General features: G+C 33.1%; 2 protein-coding genes, 2 long non-coding RNA genes and 2 pseudogenes across 4 annotated transcripts; 2 read left to right on the top strand and 4 right to left on the bottom strand.

Moving 5' to 3' along the window:
- Nucleotides 1–1,664: 1,664 nt before the first annotated feature.
- On the top strand, nt 1,665–2,741 carry LOC129901002 (probable CCR4-associated factor 1 homolog 9). The gene has a single exon (XM_055976103.1). It carries the CDS (start codon nt 1,863–1,865, stop codon nt 2,667–2,669), a length of 807 nt encoding a protein of 268 aa, XP_055832078.1. The 5' UTR covers nt 1,665–1,862; the 3' UTR covers nt 2,670–2,741.
- A 4,705-nt stretch (nt 2,742–7,446) lies between these two features.
- LOC129901048 (transcription repressor OFP13-like) lies at nt 7,447–8,859 on the top strand (annotated as a pseudogene).
- A 747-nt stretch (nt 8,860–9,606) lies between these two features.
- Nucleotides 9,607–10,487, bottom strand: LOC129900177 (transcription factor E2FA-like; annotated as a pseudogene).
- A 147-nt stretch (nt 10,488–10,634) lies between these two features.
- Nucleotides 10,635–10,993, bottom strand: LOC129900868 (uncharacterized). Its single transcript, XR_008769714.1, has 3 exons — nt 10,946–10,993; nt 10,790–10,838; nt 10,635–10,687 (listed from the first exon to the last, which is right to left on the bottom strand). It is a non-coding gene; the product is annotated as an uncharacterized LOC129900868 (long non-coding RNA).
- Nucleotides 10,994–11,062: 69 nt separating this feature from the next.
- Nucleotides 11,063–11,655, bottom strand: LOC129900869 (uncharacterized). Its single transcript, XR_008769715.1, has 3 exons — nt 11,432–11,655; nt 11,261–11,315; nt 11,063–11,135 (listed from the first exon to the last, which is right to left on the bottom strand). It is a non-coding gene; the product is annotated as an uncharacterized LOC129900869 (long non-coding RNA).
- A 607-nt stretch (nt 11,656–12,262) lies between these two features.
- On the bottom strand, nt 12,263–18,631 carry LOC129901410 (transcription factor E2FB-like). The gene is made up of 14 exons (XM_055976568.1): nt 18,181–18,631; nt 15,320–15,503; nt 15,073–15,132; nt 14,784–14,869; nt 14,617–14,705; nt 14,445–14,499; nt 14,267–14,319; nt 14,130–14,180; nt 13,951–13,999; nt 13,787–13,852; nt 13,575–13,651; nt 13,172–13,394; nt 12,925–12,988; nt 12,263–12,835 (listed from the first exon to the last, which is right to left on the bottom strand). The coding sequence occupies exons 1-14, from the start codon at nt 18,322–18,324 to the stop codon at nt 12,705–12,707; spliced, it is 1,332 nt and encodes a 443-aa protein (XP_055832543.1). The 5' UTR covers nt 18,325–18,631; the 3' UTR covers nt 12,263–12,704.
- Nucleotides 18,632–20,024: the final 1,393 nt, after the last annotated feature.

Here is a 20,024-nt window from a genome sequence, read left to right as displayed (position 1 = left end):
TATATACAGGTTTGAATTGAAGAACGCAATTTGTTTTGTTCTTATTTTGTTTGTTTGTGTTTTGATGATCTTTTATCAAAAATTTTAGTCAAGTATTTTAGTCTTTTTAAATGCTAATTTCGTTATTATTTTTATATTATTATTTTATTAAAATAAGTGTTCATATATCTTCTGTAAGTAATTTTTTTATAGCCTATTCTATCCATACATTGCATATGTAAGTAATTTTTTATAACTGAATTAATATGAGTGAAGTGTTTTAAAAAATACATCTCATAGTACATAATTTTTTTATAGCCTATTCTACCCACACATTGCATATGTAAGTAATTTTTTTAAGCTGAATTAATATGAGTGAAGTATTTTAAAAAATACATCTCATAGTACATAATTTGAAACTATATAATAAGCCTATATTTAATTTCAGATTTTTTGAATTTTGATAATCTTATCAGATATACAAATCATTTTGAAACTGACCACTAATTTCAATTTATATTTGAGTTATATATTTGTAATAGATATTAAGTTGGTTGGAATTATCCTAAAAGTATAATGAAAAAAAAAGTAAGTTCCTCAATTTATCAGGAAAATAGTGTAATTATCTCCAAAATAATGAATTCAATGAGCATTTAAATATTAAAAAATTTAAGTAGCTTAAATTTAAACTCAACATTTTATATATATTGAAATTAAAAAAATAAGAAAACTCAACTACTTATTACGCATAATACACACACAAAAAAAAATACATTCAAAGTCAAACTAACATAAAGTAATTAAAATATAGTAGAAAAAATATACTTAAAGATAGGGGGGAGGGAGAGGGGGAGAGATAATACTTTAAAAATATAATGAAATAATTAGATAATACACATATTATTGTCCATAAATTTTAAATTGAAAAGATATGAATAACAAAATAAAAATTCAAACAATTTAGAAATTCAGGAGTAAATAAAGTAACTATATTTGATTTATATTAATAAGAAGAGCACTTGATAATTACATGGGAGAGATGGAGTATTTAATATGTCGGAATATTAGCGCACTATAATCCCCTATAATCTCCTATGGTCTGACTTCTATTATCATTTATTACCTTCACTACTTTCTGTACTTTAATTGTCCTATCTTGCTTTTCTATATCGTTTTGAACTCCTTATTCTTATTCTTATCCTTATCTGACTTCTTTCTTATCTGTTTTTACTGAGCCGAGGGTCTTTCGAAAATAGTCGTCCTACCTTAGTAGGAATCAGGTCTGCGTACACTATACCCTTCCCAGACCCACGTTGTGGGACTTCACTGGATCGCTATTGTTGTTGTAATAAAAAAAAATTAAAAATAATATTTTTATATTATTATCTGTACATTGTGGATACGAATACTAATACAATGTCATAATTAAAAGGCAATAACAATAATATAAAATTGAATATTTTATGTGAAATCTAAATGGAAGGAATAAATTGAAAGATAGGGATTGTAATAATGAATTAGCAAAATAGACTTTTTAGTCAAAACTGTTATGGATAATGAGTCTTTGTTTGTTTATGAGTCAAATAACTCAAACGCGTTGAACATAGACCAAAAACTTCCCCTATTTCTGTGTACCCATTATACCATTAACGCCTTTCCTTTCCCCTTCCTTTTCACTCTGCGAAACCACTCAACTCCTCACTTGCCTCCATTTATTTATTTATTACTTCCCCACTTCTTCAAACCAACATATTCTCTTATCTTTCTATAAATTCCATCCCTTCTTCACCTCACCCACAAACAATTCTAAATCTTCTATCCTTCTTCAATACCCAGATTTTAATTTATTTTTTTACGATTACCCTTTCCAGGATTTGTCATCAATGGCTATTAAAATTCGAGAAGTATGGGCTGATAATCTCGAATTGGAATTTGAACTCATTTCTACTGTGATCGATAAGTACCCTTATATATCTATGGATACAGAGTTTCCTGGTGTTGTTTTAAAGCCTCAGATTTCTTACGGTCGTGGCCGAAATAATTCTCCATCGGATCAGTATAAGATGTTGAAGTCTAACGTGGATGTGTTGAATCTTATTCAGCTTGGTTTAACTTTATCTGACGCTGACGGTAATCTCCCTGATTTAGGATCTGACGGCGGTTACATATGGCAGTTCAATTTCTCCGATTTCGATGTGGCACGTGATCTCTACGCGCCGGACTCTATCGAGTTGCTCCGCAGACAGGGGATCGACTTCGAGATGAACCGGGAATGTGGGATTGACTCGGCCCGGTTTACTGAGCTGATGATGTCGTCCGGTCTGGTGTGTAATGAATCGGTGAGTTGGGTTACGTTTCACAGCGCGTATGATTTCGGGTACCTGGTGAAGATACTCACGCGCCGGGAACTTCCCGGTGGGTTAGAGGACTTTATGGAAGTTGTCAGGGTGTTTTTTGGAAACAAAGTTTATGATATGAAGCATTTGATGAGGTTCTGTAATAGCCTCTATGGTGGTTTAGACCGGCTTGCGAAGACGTTGTCTGTGGACCGGGCGGTCGGGAAATGTCACCAGGCCGGTTCAGATAGCTTGCTGACGTGGCATGCGTTTCAGAAAATGAGGGATATTTATTTTGTGAATGACGGGGCAGAGAGACATGCTGGCGTCTTGTATGGATTAGAAGTTTATTAGGAAAAGAAAAATGAGTCATTGTCTCATTGTTAGTAAATAAAATCTATTTAATTAATTCGTTTTAGCTGAAAATATTGTTTTTCATGACTTCAATTTTAATAGCTAATGGAAGATGAAGCACACATATTCAAACTAACTGAATAACTCACAAACTCTAATTTCTTAATTTTAAGAAATTTGGTCCAAAATAATTGTTCCTTTCGAAGAAAAAGAGGTCTGAAAAATTGTCCAAATGGACACATTTAATAACTGGTGCAGAATTTTCACTAAGATATTTAACATGTTATATAAATAATTTTTTGATGAAGTGAATTTTTACATTTATTCGCTCACTTGAGTCAAGGAATTTTCAAAAACAATCTATCTTTTTCAATATCGTTATTTTCTCGTAGACAAAATTATAAATCTAAGTATCTAACCGTGAACCAAACAAACATTGTGTATATAGGTACAATTCTTCAATTATTAGAAGAAAATACACTAGTTCTTCCAAAGTCTCCACTTCCTAACTAAAGTTCAATCACACTGCAAAACTGAGTCAGCAAAACAAAACTTATACTTTGTACTAATTCAAAACACAAATCGTTAGTGTTATCGAGCTTTTTAATATTGATAATTAAAATATTAAGTGTTGATGTCATATTTTTTGTTATTCATAGCCATAATGACATATTCTCCACGTTATCTTCTATAGTTGTCCCACTCATCCTTAAATGACTACTCATTATCTTCTATAGTTGTCTCACTAATCTTTAAATGACTATCCATATGCTTGACTTTTATCTGTGAAAGAAAGTTTTCTTCCTTGAGTTGAATGGAAAAAAAGATGAAAAGTGGATGAAAAGTATTATATTGTGTTTATATATTAAGGTTAGAGTAGTAAAAGAGAGAGTTGAGACAAAGAAAAATATTTTTATTTTTTCACTTATTCACTATTCAAAAAAGATAAATTTTATATTGAAAGAATGTGTTCTGACGTGAAGCATTGAACTCTTTAACTAATTCGAAATGAATTGTTTGAGTTATACGACGTCATTTGACTGTTGTATTTCAAAGAGGACAAGTCAGTGGCGGAGCCATAATTTTGATTTAGGGGTTCAAAATTTGAAGAAGCAGACACATAAACTTGGCGAAGAGAGCTCAACGTCTACTATGTATATATAAAAAATTATTTTTACCATATATAAATATTATAATTTTCGAGCAACATGTGGCTCCGCCACTAAGACAAGCCAATAACTATATTACTGAATCGGTATAGATTATAACGCATTAGACTTAAATATCCTTAAAAGATTTGACATTCTTAGTGAAGCCTCAGAAGAGTTGACTGCTCCATATATATGGAGTAATAAATATCCAATTCAAACGGAGCAGCCGATCGGAGGCTCCAGGGTTAATTTATGTGACTTTGCGTGATTTAAGTTTTAGGATGCATTTGCTACGAAGAAAGGAAAACGTTCATCATTATTTTATTTTATTATAATAGATGGTTGAGTTAAATGTTTTGAACAATATTTTCTAAAATTTTCTTTTCACCTCACTACTTGACTCCGACCAAAGATTCGAGATTCCACCTTAATTTAGAACATGACTTTTAATTCCGATTCGAGATCCGATCAGGAGTTTGACTCTCGACACTGACTTTGAGACTTGACTTCCAATTCTGAATCGGATTCGGGATCTGTCTCCCGATTAAGTATTTTTGCAAGTTATAGTATCTTTGGATTCAGTGTCATAGTATTTCTATGTATTATAACTAAATATTCTTGGTTAATATTTTCTTCTTACTTACCAAACATCGAAAAATAAGTAAAAAATTATTTATTTTTTAATAAAATGTTTTTCATGAAAACATTTTCCTTCCTACCAAACACACCCTTAGTTGAAATTTTAAATGATGAGTTTTTGAAGTTTCTTGAAAAATACTAAATTATAGAATTTGAAGTTGTATTTAGACTGCATTTTACTTGCAAAATTTTAAAATTTTGTGAATGAAATTTAGAATTTTTTTTATAGATAGATTTTTAAAAAAATGGCAAAATTTCACAATTTTTTTCAAAATTTATGATTAAACAAAAGTTAAAAGGATGGACAGAGATTAAAAAACTAGAACATCAAACTCCTGTGGTAAGCTAAAAGCAAATCTGATTATTTTTTTAATCAAATGGGTTGGCACCTATTAATGTTTTAAATTATACACAATATCCCATTTTAATTTAAAGATTTTAAACATTTCACATATCACTGGAATATATAAAATATAAACTCTGTCCGGAAACCAAATTGGCCTATGGATATCGAACTATCGAAGTCTAGCTTTGTAGTATCAGTCTTGGTGTTGAGAAATGATATGTTTCTTATGTGACGTGTCTTTATTTAATTCGTTATTTTTGACACGTCAGGCGAATACATTATACACACTTAATATATTTTGGCGATTGTCAAAAAGGTGTCAAAATAACACATCGAAGCCTTACTTGAGGTGTCTAAAATGAACAAAGCCTAGTTGAAGTGTCTAAGTGAAAGTTGGTGCCAACTTTAGGGGGCCAACGATGGTTTCTCCTTAATATTTGTAAGTTTAAAAGGAAGAGAGAAAAATAAATTTGACAAGATGAACTGAGAGGAGAAAAAAGGAAAGAGTTAAAAGATAAAAAATAGGACAAAAGGCACATAAGAGGTTCATATAATTAGTTTTCTATTTAATGTACAAAGAAATAACCATGTTATTAAAAATATGCACAAAAAAAATCATTTCTCTTGAATTATTGTTCTTTCTTTATATTTTTATAAAGAAAGAAAAAATTCACTTACATAGATTATACAAAAATCAAGTACTTTAAACGACCAACTAATAACTCTTTAAGTGATGAAAAATTTAGAGAAATGTATGAAAATAATTCAAATTTAAAAATAATTATTTTTTTTAATAATTAATCCGCCCAAAGCGCGGATAGATTCCTTAGTAACATAGTAATTATATTAATCATAAAAATATAATCTAAGGTACTATATCTCTCTCTTAAACATCTCATTTGATTATATAATTCAAATGATCAGAAAGACTAATATTCGTAGATGTGCTAGCTACAAATATAAACCAATCCAATTATATATGAAGTTCTAGTCAAACATGGACCTAGTTAATTAGAGCTAGCTAGCTAGTTGTATGTATTGGCTATTAGATTAGAGAGTAATAAAAGGCATTCAACTAATGTTTTATATCTCCAACCACTTATCCAACACTAAATGTAATAGAAGACCCCGTCAATAATTTCTTTAATTATCGCATTGTATACGCTATACTACTAGGTATCTAAATTGAAAATAGACATCTAGGTGAGTCGTCAACACCAATATACTATTATAATTTCACAAATATGATATGAAGAGGATGGTGCGTATGTAAATTTTATCTCTATCTCTACAAAATAGAAAAATTATATTTACAGTAGATTTTCGATTCAAGTAAAACAAATCAAAATAGATTTCTTTAAAAAACTACAATAATGAAGAAACAATTTTAATCATTTCTCCTTAAACATGTTGAGAAGGAGAAAGTATTGGCTCCAAAAACTTTTACTAATATTGATGTAAAATACTTCTAAATATCATATTCAAACAAAAGAAATCAAATCAATTAGGATTTCGGAGTTAGGACTATACATATTTTATTATTAGGAGTTTCTTTGTGGTGTTTAGTACTACTGGTTCCCTACAAAAGTTAAAGACTTACTTTAATATTTACAACTGTTCACCATTTATAATATTATTAACGTCTAACCAGAAAACAATAAAATATTGAGGTAATCAGTACCCTCACTCACCTAACTTCACGCTTAATTAATTAATACCAGTAATAGCCAAACCTCAATACTAAATAGGAATTGACTACGAATACGTTGTTAAATGGGATTTTATTTTATAATTCATCGTTAATCCATAATTTAAAATGTCAATAATCTATAATAATGCATCGTTAAAAAGAAATTTTATGATTAGAAAAGTCATAGTACTATATATGTCCTTAATTTCTTTCTGGTATTGTGATTTAATAAGCCTCCAAATCTTGGCAAGGTTGTTCTAATTAGCTAGCATTAGTTTGTAATAGTAGATTGTCTCATAGCAGAAGGCTTATAATTAAAAAGATTGAAGACTGTGATTAAATTAATTTGCAGAGTAATCCCTCTATTTCAATTTATCGGTCATACTTTTTATTATTTTATTTCACATGTGTTATGTTTGAGATTATAAAATTCAAAAAATATTTTGATACGTTATACACATATTTAATTGAAGCTCGTAAGATTCAAGTTTCTCTTTAGTAAATTTTACGTCCAATCGAAGTAAGACACATATCTTATGAAGGTTGTGCTTGTTTTGGATCTGATTGTGCCCTTTTCGGTTGATCAAGCTCATGCGACGTCGACGTCAATGAAGAACATCAGATCCTATAAGAACTTCGAACTTAAAGCATATTGGCAATAGATATTCATTTTTATAAATAACATTTAGCGGCAATTGAGTTAATGACATTGCATCTAGAGTCGCTAACGCCTTTAACAACATTTACATATATAGAGTTCTGGCTATAAATAGGCATAGTTATTATTGCCACTAAATATAATATAGTAACAATTATATTATTGACACAAAAATATCATTTATTTGTTGCGGTGTAGAAAAGTATACAAGCTAGCTAGCAATATACAGTAGTTATTTCATTTATGTAAGAGTTGGTGTAGTACTATAAATGAATGTGCAGCTAAGTAGCGACGTTTAGTCTGAATTCAAAAGAAAAATGTATGTAACAAGTTGAGTACTACTCTTCTAATTAGTAAAATGAAGTACTTTACCTTATGGAAGCGTTTCTCATTCTTGAGAAAGAATAAGAAGAAAAAAATTAGTAGCAAATATGATCAATCTTTACTAGAGAGTAGTGCTAACATGTTTGGTCTATTCACAGAAAGTGCTGCTTGTTGTTCAACATGTCCAGAGGAGGCATTGGAAATGGCACGACAAGCATTGACAACAAGGAGGCTATCGTTCGAAGAAAATGAATCGTGTTCGGTACTATCCATGGTTGGTTTCCCTTTCAAGGATTGTCTACTCTTAGCTGTGGAAACTCAGAATCCTAAATTGGATTTCTTGCATTCAATGGAGCAAATGACTAAAGCTTATAATGGTGGCCAAAGGGGACAAATAGTGGATTGGGAATTTATGGAGGAATTGCTTACTTGGTTCTTGAAGATTAATAACACGAAGAATCAACATTTCATTATAGATGCATTTATCGACTTGTGCTTGGTATAACCTTGCTTCTCTCTTCCTATCATCCAGGCCAGTCTATAAGCTTAAATTTTTGGAGCAAACTTATATTTTACTTATTAATGTTTTCACGTGTGTGTGAGGGGCTAAGCATGTGGATTTTTTTTTAATAATAAGTGTCAAAGAAACTCGAACCTAGAAATTCTGTTGGCTTTGATATCACTTTGTAGGCCCAAGTGACTATAGAATGTAAAACACACTTTAATTTATTTACTTAATTATAAATTACATTGACCTTTTGCATCAAAGGATCTCGTTAATCATTATATAGGGAATTGATTTCTTTATTTCCTACATCTACCTAAGGTTTAAGTTATATATACTATCTGTGTAATTTAATTTAACGTGTTATTGACCTTATTTTTCAGTTTTTTTGTTAAAATATTTACCTGTCATTACTAGTACGTAACTTAACATGTTTGTTTTGTAAATAAAGATCCTTCCCAAGCAATAAAAAAAATAAACTTAACATGATATTATAAATTACATTATGCATTATCAGTGCACAAACTTAACCTTGATATCATGCTCTCGAATATTATTGCTGGGATAGAGATCGAGTTAATTTCTCAAATGATCATTCATCTGTTTTTGTTTCATTTAATTTCATTACTTATTATTTTATTTTGGATCAGGGAGGTCATGTGCAAGGTGTGGAACCACTTGTTATTGAAGTACCTTTGGAAAATGTGGAACCACTTGCTAATGAAGTACATGATGAAATTGTGAATGTTGTTTTGGAGGAATTTGATGCTGACTACTGTGGTGGGGCGTCTAATTGTATGTCAAAGAAAGGAAAGCATGACTACTCGTGCAGAATTATGTAGTTGTATGTTGAAAATTAAGAAGAGTACGTGAATACGTCGAGAGACACTTAAAAAGTTATTCTGAATTTTTCATTAAGATACTTAAAAGTAGTGGTTCAATCTATTAAATATATAGAGTTGTATTTTGGTAGTGCAGTTCAGCTATAGAATTTACATCAAAGACAATAATATCCAGTTAACTATACACCCACGAAATAAATAAATTCCATAAAAGGTTGAACAAATTATCGTACTTTACTAGTGAAAGCACATGAAGACACCATTTAGTGGAATGAGAAAAGATTCAAGTACACTGTCATTTGTGTAGAATTAATTGATGAACGCCAATATGTGTAATTATGGAAACTAACTCCTATATATCAGACGATGAGCCCGTTTGAGTCGACTTATTTTATCTGAGGTTGACAAATGGATGATCTGGACTGAATTTAAGCGGGTCAAAATAGCCACCACTACAGCACAGCAGTGTACTAAATCAAATTTTCTTAAGACATCAGTATCACGCTTACAAAAGCTTAGACCATAGAGATCAGTTTAACCATCTGATTATTGCCACTACAACAAGTACAATGGTATATATACTAACTGTACAATGAAGCTCATTTTTCATGGGGCATCAAACTGACAACTTCCTGACGGAGCATTTCGGAAAAAGGGACTATACAGAGGATGAACTAATTCAATGTACAACTTTCTATTATACAGATTTGCTGATGGAGAATTTATCATTTTGAACACCAATCTCGAGCCTGAGAATCCACAGAAATGCCAGGAAATATTACTCATCTTCCAGTAGTATCTGCGGAAGGTACTGGATGGGGGAGTTTGGGCACGTGGAGTACTAACATCCGCAATTGAATAATCCTCATGAATTGCATCCAACGCGTCAAGATGTGCTAACTTTGAGTCACGGATTCTATATTCACAGGATAACTTTCATTGGTAGCAAGAAATTAAAAACAACGGAACGGAACTAGTAGGATACACTCTCTCCACATGTCAGTGTTACTAACATCGGCATCTGACAAAAACCAGTAATCTGCTTCATTCTGCAGGGCCGAAGAAAAAATAAGTAACTGAATAGTATAACAAAATGCATTATGTTGGTAGAGCCTCACACTATGTTGAATTAGTCTCCTTTACCTCATTTTTTACTTCGAAAAACACTCAACAATTATTCAGTTTCTTGAAGACTTGAAAATAAGAACTTACATCAACATCTGGAACAATCTTCGTAATTCCACTCACAAGGTTCTGCGAAGTATCAGCATCTGGACACTCTCTTTGATTTTCTTGTTCCTCCATCCCAACACCAACTCCTCTGCCATCATCAACAGGCAATGTTGCAGTTTCATTCTCAATGTAACCTGATGTTGAAGGCATGGTTGATGGTTCCTCAACAGTATTCATCTCTTCTAACTTTTCCTCGAATTGACTAACAAAAAATTTTAAACAAAGAACCTCTTAAATCAATTAAATTTATCTTTCCCTTAAACAACGCAAAGCTATTAGACACTCCATCCTCTCTAGCAACATATTAATCGTTTCAGTTTCATAGGTAGTTGAAGTAAGAAGTAAATAAGTACCTGACAAGGTAAATATCAATTGGTCCCGAGGTGCTGCGAAGCACTATGCTGGATCTCCTTTGTGGATAATCAACAGCCTATTGGAAACAAGGAAGACATGCTAAGATACATAGAACTGATACCTAAATTTTGCTGAGATACCAGTCAAAGAACTGGTAGACTTGTTACAATAATAAAGAAAAGGTTTTCGTACTAAAGAGAAAGCAGTTACCTCGTCAGGATCTGGGACTTTTAAACTCGTGCCATGTGGAGCTTTAATAGCTATCAGTATGTCATTCTGATGAGAGCAATGAATTTAAATTGCAGCATTAATTATTTGACGAAAATTGCATTACAAAGAAATGAAAGGAAACAACAAAAGCATATGTTTTAAAATTACCTGAAGACAAGGTAAGCTCTTTATATCATCTTCAGTTACAAAAAGCAATCTTTTAGAAAGAAAATTTAGAAGAGATCAGTTATCAAGAATATGAAGGAAAAGTGAGCAGATAGATCCATTAACAACAAAATGTAACATAAATAACACAAATGGTACCTTTGATTATTTTCATCTTCACTCAGAACCCTCAACCTTTCTTCCTTTTCTCTGAGACAAGCCAATTTAACACAGTATCAGCATAATGTTGGAGCAAGGAAATCTTGAATATTGTATCAGAGGCATCAGAAGATAACCTTATCTGTTCATCTAATCTACTTTCTTCTATCGTCAAATTTTCTACTCCTGCCTGTAAAGGAAGCACAAACCAATTATTGAAACCCGTTTGCTCAGGCTACTAGGCAGATTATGACAGGGCCAATTGGCAATTAACCAAATAAGGAAAAAGACAGACAATGAGATAATTCTTCAAACCTGCAATCTTGTAACACTCTCATCAACTTCCCCTGGTCTTGAGACATCTAACCCCCTATTTAATAAGAGAACTGAGTCTAACTTTTGTTTATTGAATGATCTTGAATAATGTGGAACTTAAATGATAAACAACTTCAATGTAATATATTTATTTGATAAGCATTTCCATACTTCCATGGGATCCTGTTTTTGAGTTTCTTTTCTATCAGACCTGGCCTTTGATGTCCTAGGTACTTTCTGTGACTTTCCAGCTTTCCCTGAGATTGGATCCAGAACCTGCAACCTGTGCACCGACTCCATGTTCATAATTTGCTGTTTCACTCTTCCGTTTCAGTGGCTAATCAAGACAATTGAGTATCCCCAAGTTCTTATCAGCAATAAAATTTAAAATCTTTAACAAGAATTGTGTCTGAAGTGAAGTTGATATATAGATACTATAAACTGCTCAACTAAATGGATTAGAATTTAAATAAACTAAAGTAATGTTGTATCTCTAAAAAAATCTAATGAGGATTTTGTAAATAGAACATAATAAACACTTAATATTAGCAGCATGTTAAGTCCCTATCAGTGGATAAGGGAATTATGGTCTCCTTGTATTGACTTGGGCTGATCAATCACATTGATTGTTTCAAAAGTTCACTGAAAATTTACGCAGTTTGGTATTTGACCGGTTATTGGTAGAGTAGACCACATTCGACATGTAAACAGTGGCTTAGTTCTGTGCAGTATCGTTTGCCACCTAAGACACAACTTGACTTCAGCCTAACAGATACTGTTTCCACCTCTCTAGGCATGACAGACAGCTCAGGACTAGTATACCGAGTCTCTACGTAGTGGCAAACCTGCTTCACCAGAAGCAACCAGTTGCTAATCTCACAGTAAGGAGGACTAGAGGTCCTCTATTAGTTAGAAGTATAAGCAGGGGAGAGAGAGAGATGGATAATGTAATAGAACATTGCAGCTCATTAGTTAGTATGTGAATGGACGATTTGGACTGAATTTAAGTGGGGTCAAAATAGCCACCACTACAGCACAGCAGTGTAACTAAATCAAATTTTCTTGACATCAGTATCAGATTTCAAAGCTAAGACCATAGAGAGCAAAGATCTTAGACAATACACAGTGAAATTTAGACAGCAGTTTAACCATCTGATTATTGCCACTACAAGTACAATGATGTATATACTAACTGTACAATGGAGCTCATTTCTTGGGACATCAAACTGCCAACTTCCTGACGGAGCATTTCGGAAAAAGCTTCTGGATGCACTTGTTCTTACGTTTAGGCCATTCGAGGGGCTATACAGAGTATAAATTGATTCAATGTATAACTTTTATTATACAGATTTCCTGATGGAGAATTTAGCATTTTGAACACCAAGCTCGAGCACTACTCCGAAAACCAAGCCTGAGCATCCACAGAAATGCCAGGAAATATTACTCAGCTTCCAGTAGTATTCGCAGAAGGTACTTCAGTGGTACTGGATGGGGGAGTTTGGGCACGTGGAGTACTAACATCCGCAATTGAATAATCCTCATGAATTGCATCCAACGCATTCCAGTCAAGAGCAGCTAACTTTGAGTCATGGATTCTATATTCACGGGATAACTTTCATTGGTAGCAAGAAATAAAAAATAACGGAACGGAACTAGTAGGATACACTCTGTCCACATATCAGTGATACTAACATCGGCATCTGACAAAAGCCAGTAATCTGCTTCATTCTGCAGGGCCGAAAACAAAATAAGTAACTGAAAAAACCAAACTGCATTGGATGTTTCTACAAAATACCTACTTATTTAAGGTAAAATGCACTGTGTTGAATTAGTCTCTTTTTCCTCATTTTTTGCTTCGAAAAACACTCAATAACTATTCAGTTTCTTTAAAGCTTCAAAATAAGAACTTACATCAACATCTGGAACAATCTTCATAATTCCAGTCACAAGGTCCTGGGAAGTACCAGCATCTGGACACTCTCTTTGATTTTCCTGTCCCTCCATCCCAACACCAACTCCTCCACCATCATCAACAGGCAATGTCACAGTTTCATTCTCAATGAAACCTGATGTTGAAGGCATGGTTGATGGTTCCTCAACAGTATTTATCTCTTCGAGCTTTTCCTCGAATTGACTAAACAAGAAATTTCAAAACAAAGAATTAGATAAAGGATTGTTCAAACACTCCATCCTTAAATCAATTAAGTTTATCTTGCCCTTAAAAAATGCAAAACTATTAAACACTCCATCCTATCTAGCAACATATTAATCTTTTCAATTTCATAGGTAGTTGAAGTAAGAGGTAAATAAGTACCTGACAAGGTAAACATCAATTGGTCCCATGGTGCTGCGAAGCACTATTCTGTATCTCCTTTGTGGATAATCAACAGCCTATTGGAAACAAGGAGGACATGCTAAGACACATAGAACTGCTACTTAAACTTTGCTCAGATACCAGTTAAAGAACTGGTAGACTTGTTACAATAATAAAGAAAAAGATTTTTGTACTAAAAAGAAAGCAGTTACCTCATCAGGATCTGGAACTTCTAAAGTGGTGCCATGTGGAGCTTTAACAGCTATCAGTGTGTCATTCTGATGAGCAATAAATTTAAGTCGGAGCATTAGTCATTTGATGAAAATTGCATTACAAAGAATGAAAGGAAAAACCAAAATCATCTGTTTAAAATTACCTGAAGACAAGGTAAGCTCTTTATATCATCTTCAGTTACAAAAAGCCATCTTTTAGAAAGAAAAAATTTAGAAGAGATCAGTTGTCAAGAATACGAAGGAAAAGTGAGCAGATAGATCCATTAACAACAAAATGTAACACAAATAACTTGGTTCATGATAAAGCCAAAGAATGTGGTACCTTTTATTATTTTCATCTTCACTCAGATCCCTCAACCTTTCTTGTGTTTCTCTGAGACAAGCCAATTCAACACAGTATCAGCATAATGTTGAAGCAAAGAAATCTTGAATATTGTATCAGAGGCATCAGAAGATAACCTTATCTGTTCATCTAATCTACTTTCTTCTATCGTCAAATTCTCTACTCCTGCCTGTAAAGGGAGCACAAACCAATTATTGAAACCCTTTTGCTCAGGCTACTTGGCAGATTATGACAGGTCCAATTGGCAATCAACAAAATAAGAAAAAAGACAGGCATTGAGATAGTTCTTCAAACCTGTAAACTTGTAACACTCTCATCAACTTCCCCTGGTCTTGAGACATCTAACCCCCTGTGTAATAAGAGAACTGAATCGTAACTTTTGTTTATCGAATGATCTTGAATAATGTGGAACTTAAATGATAAACAACTTCAATCTAATATATTTATTGGATAAGCATTTCCATACTTCCATTGGATCCTGTTTTTGAGTTTCTTTTCTATCAGACCAATGCCTTCCAGGACATTTGTGATGTCATATATACGCCTTTTCTGCACCTGTTAAAAGGAGATCTGTAAGCTGATACAATTTTATCACACAAAACTTATGTAGTATCTACTGTGAAGTGAAGATACATCTAATGTATCAGCAGCCTTGTTCAGATCTAGAACACCATCTTCTGCATGTTTGATCAGGTTAATGAACTTCTTCGTTAATAGACCTGAATGAGAATCAAGAGATGAAGTCATAGTTACTAATTCTGCTATATATATACCCTGTACAACAAGTAATTCAAGAAAAATGTCCTATAACATACAAATGTGCAAGCACAGAAATACAACCTCCACCTATGTTCATACCCCAATGGACAGACAGATTAAAGACACAAATTAGTAACCGAAGGTCATAAAAGTTTTAATTTACCTAAGGAGCTGTCATAGCGGCAAGGACCAACTGGAGTAACATTATTGCCTGAAGGGGATCCTGTAATTTGAAATGTTTAAGATATCCTTCTGTAATTCTCTGTGTTTTATAAAATGGTGGGTGCCTCGGAAAAATGAAAAACAATGATAAGATGGGGTGACACAACAAAGATTACAGTTATCCAAATCGCTAATCTGTCAAATTCAGTAAGATAAAATGGTGAATATTATATTGATGATATCCTTACCTAAACTTGAGGTTGCTTGAGCAGCAGATCTGGCCTTTGATGTCCTAGGTACTTTCTGTGAGTTTCCAGCTTTCCCTGAGATTGGTGTCTGCATTGAACTACTCACATCGGCACTTCCAGAACCTGGAACCTGTGCACCAACTCTCTGTTCGTAATTTGCTGTGTCACTCTTCCGTTTCAGTGGCTAATCAAGACAATTCAGTATCACCAAGTTCTTATCAGCAATAAATTTTAAAATCTTAAACAAGAATTGTGTCTGAAGTGAAGTTGATAAGTAGATACTATAAATTGCTCAACTAAATTGATCAGCAATTAAATAGACAAAGTAATGTCGTATCACTAAAAAATCTAATGAGGATTTTGTAAATAGAACATAATAAACACAATATTAGCAGCATGTTAAGTCCCACATCGGTGGGATAAGGGAATTATGGACTCCTAATATGGACTTGGGCTGATCAATCCCTTTGATTGTTTCAAAAGTTCACTGAAACTTTATGCAGTTTCGTATTTGACCGGCTATTGGTAGAGTAGACCACATTCGACATGAAAATAGTGGCTTAGTCCTTTGCAGTATCTTTGCCACCTATGATACGATTTGACTTCAGCCCAACAGACACTGTTTCCGCCTCTCTAGACATGAGAGACAGCTCAGGACTAGTATACCGAATCTCTATGTAGTGGCAAACGTTCTTCACCAGAAGCAACCAGTTGCTAATCTGACAGTAAGGAGGACTAGAAAATTGCAGCTCATTAGTTAATATGCATTTATTTCCTCTAATGCTTCCTCTATTTATTTTTCTCAATTTGTGATGCACACAAAGAGGTGCATGTATCTGCCTCTACTACACAAGCTGAGTCACAAGACCTATCAATATTATAAATCCTATCATCCAACTTTACCTTCAATCTTATAAAGGACTTACTCCAACAACAAAAAAACCCGTCTCCAGTAGCAGCATTAAAAGATCCATAACAGTAAAGTCCACATACTCAAGGCCTTGTAACATGCTATTACTACAAAGAATTACAAATACATTTACCATTGAGGGTCAGATTCCTCAAACCTACTGCTTTTTTCTTGTGATTTTCTCTCTTTTGGTTATTATGGTATGCTAAACCAACCTAATTAGGTCCTTCATTTGTGGATATTGGTCAGAAGGGATAACACTTACGCCATACTAGTATTTCAACATGATGTTAAAAATATTTCACAGGACCACTGCAATTGTGGTGTATTTATATGACAAAAGAAAATTAAGACAGAGAGATAAAAGACAACTAATGCAGCTGTTATTCTCATGAAATAGAATTTAGCATAGACTATAGCAACATCTTTCGACTAAGACGTATTCCTCCTTAAACATCAGGCAAGAGTTTATTTGCAGCAAATGATGGCCATCCGGAAAGTCTAGATTGATTCATTGGAGCACAATGCAAAGGGAAGAATTACAAATCCATCTTAATGCATACTAAGCATTTGACAAGCTTCTACATTTCAAATCCCACAGGCCTCTTCCATTATGATTCAGATCTTGACCTACCTAAACAAATGACCTTGTCCCCTCTACTTTCCCCTTCTTAATTGTGAAGATATTAATCTCCTTTTCTGTTGAAAGATGAATACTGCTGCATGTTTTCCCTTCAAAATTTCACACTATCTAGAAGTAACGGTGGCAAAAATTTAAGAAACCTAATAGAAATTGAGGTCGGTTAGTAGCTGAAAATACAATTTTGGCTAGTCAAGAACGCGCATGTTCTAAGATGAGGGTAGCGTAGATGAGGATACTCAGATGGATGAGTTGGCATATGAGAAGAGATAGGATTAGAAACAAAGTTATACTAGACAAGGTGGTTGTGGCCACCATGGCAGACAAGATGAGGGAAGCGAGACTGAAATGGTTCGGGCATGTGAAGAGGAGGCACGGATGCACTAGTAAGGAGGTGCAAGAGGTTGGCTATAGCAGGCTTTAGGAGAGGTAGAGCTAGGCCGAAGAAGATTTGAGGCAAGTGATTAGACAAGACATGGCTCATCTTCAGCTTACTGAGGACATAATCATAATAAAAAGGTATAGAGATTGAGGATTAGAATAAAAGGGTAATAGGTAGCCGAGTGTTGTCGTACATTTTTGTGGGAAAGGCAGAGGCTAGTCTCTTCTTCTCATCTTTTCATTATTTAGTAGTATTAGTTAATATTTGCATTGTATCTTATTCTTCAATTTTTACTACTACTTGTTGTTTCATTTGCTTTGTTCATCTTGCTATTATACTATCGTTTTTTTATCCTTAAGATCTTGCTTTGATTACACTTCTTTTGAGTCGAGTGTCTACAAAAAATAGACTCTCTACTCCAAAAAGGTAGGGTAAGGTCTGCATACGAGTTATGTTGTTGTTATGCGAGTACCCGAAAATTCAAAAACTTCTACAACTTTTTACATCGATTTCAAAATTGTATCTCCAACTTATGGAAATCAAGACATTCATAAGTCCAGAAGATCATATAATTCTGAAATCAACTAAGTTCGGAACTTCACAACAAATTTAATAAAGAATACATGCCAAATCAAGAAAGATAGCATTCTAGAAATATAAGTTTTCTTAGAGCAAAAGAAAGGACTTCTACTAGAACAACCAAAATTCAAGTCAAACCCAATTGGAGATCTAAACAACACAACCACATATTTCGTCATGAAATTTTTAACTCAATACAGCTACTCTCCTACGCTATTGAAAAATATACAGCAGATTTTCCTAGAATTTGTTCAATTCATTCAAATGACATTCGAAGAAAAAGATAAAAAGGGACAAAATTCTGCATCACAAAAAGAACCATAGAAGTGTGTAAAAATCAGAACACTCACAGTAGACTTTACAGTGATGCCTTCAGGCTCTTGAGAAGAAAGATGAAGTGGGTCAGTAGAGAACCGGTGGTAGTCTCCTAGCGGCGGTTTACTTGACGTAAACGGAAGCTGACGCTTCGAAGGCTGCTGTTGATTTGGCTGCATGATCTTGCTAAACTTCTTTCCCAGCTGAGAAAATTCCTAATTTTTTTATTATTATTTTCAATTGAAGAAAGAAGAGGGAAATTAAAACTATGACAAGAAATTCAAGAATCAATTGAATTGGAAACCCCTTTTGACTAGAATTCCTGTGTTTTGTGGGGTTTTATTCAGAGGGGAAGGGAATCAAATCGGGTGTTTTGGGGAAGAAGATGAGATCTGAGTTAAGCGGGGAGAGAGAGAAGGGGGAGAAAACGAGGGAAAGGAAAGGAAGAAAGAAACAAAAAGGTTCGGATATGTATATGGAGGGAAGAACAAGCACTTAATATGTAAATTTAAAGAAGAATTAATAATGGAATTCAAACAAACTCAACTCATCATTAGTCTTAAAAGTTAAAAAAGGTAACAGAATTATTGAAAAGTTAACTCCCCAAATAGTAATAATGGTAACAATATTGAGATTTGGAAAGTTATATTAAATTTGTAAACAATAATTAAATTTACAAAATATTTCGATTGGTATATTATTATAATGTTAACTAACTGACAAACAATAGTTTGATTGTGCTCTAGAAGTTAAGATTACACTCCACTTTTAGTTCTTCACATGGCATGGGAAATGCTTGCTAATGATTGACAAACAAACACAGCAAAATTTTGTGGTTAAAATTATATTTTATGGATAAGAGAAAAACTATATACAACTCCTTAAACATTAATAATCAAATCAATTTATCGTATTATTATATTCAGGGGCAGATTTAGAAGGACGAGAGGGTACATTTTTTATATTTATATACATATATTAAGTTTGAACCATCTGAATAAGAAACAAAACACAGTTTAGTGGTATAAGGCCTTTCAAATGCACCTTTATGTCTAGGCTGACTGAAAAATTTTAATCAACCATCGAATACATTTGACTTCAATATATAATAACAATCATTATAAATAGACTTTGATACTCATAATGTTATGCTTTAAATTGAGTAATATAAGATTTTACTACTATAAAAAAAAATAGTGTACGCATTTTCCTTTTCTCCTATGAACTTTAAGAAACAAATTATCTCAAAAAGAAATTAAATCATTGAGAAAAGAAGAAAGAAGAAATTAAATTGGGAATTGGCGCCTAAGAGAGAGCACCGTTGAGGTATTTGGCGCGTGGAAGTTCCACCGAACTCCAATACAGCCCAAACACTAACCAACAGTTGACTAGTATGGCGCCAAACGGACTCTGACTTTAACACGACAAAAACCCATTTTGTCCATTAATGGGCTCGACCTCTTAATAAACTAGCCTCTTAAACCATTACATCATTTCAAAGAATCAAATCAAAATATAGAACTAGTTTATAATGTAGCCCAATTGAACCATTATTTTTTATATATAATATATGAATAATTTGTATATAATTAATATATATTTTATGTATATTATCTAAAAGAAAGTAAAAAATAAATCTAATTGGCTATTTGTATAAAGATTCCTCACTCATTTTATAGAAGAATATAGATAAAGAAAATTTCAAAAACAACTAAGATTAGAAACATAATCAAGTTCTTTAGCTATAACATGATTAATTAAGATTCGTAGTGTTAGAAGGGGAAGAGAGGAGACCGAGATTGGGAGAGGGAGGAGAGAGGCGAGCGAGATATAGTAAAGAGATATAATTGATTTGTATATCTAGACGATAATTGTTGTT

The sequence above is a fragment of the Solanum dulcamara genome, chromosome 8, assembly GCF_947179165.1.
Source record: "Solanum dulcamara chromosome 8, daSolDulc1.2, whole genome shotgun sequence".
Classification (NCBI taxonomy): Eukaryota; Viridiplantae; Streptophyta; class Magnoliopsida; order Solanales; family Solanaceae; genus Solanum; species Solanum dulcamara.
Note: the sequence above shows the minus strand (reverse complement) of the source record. Positions and strands in the feature narration are given on the sequence as shown.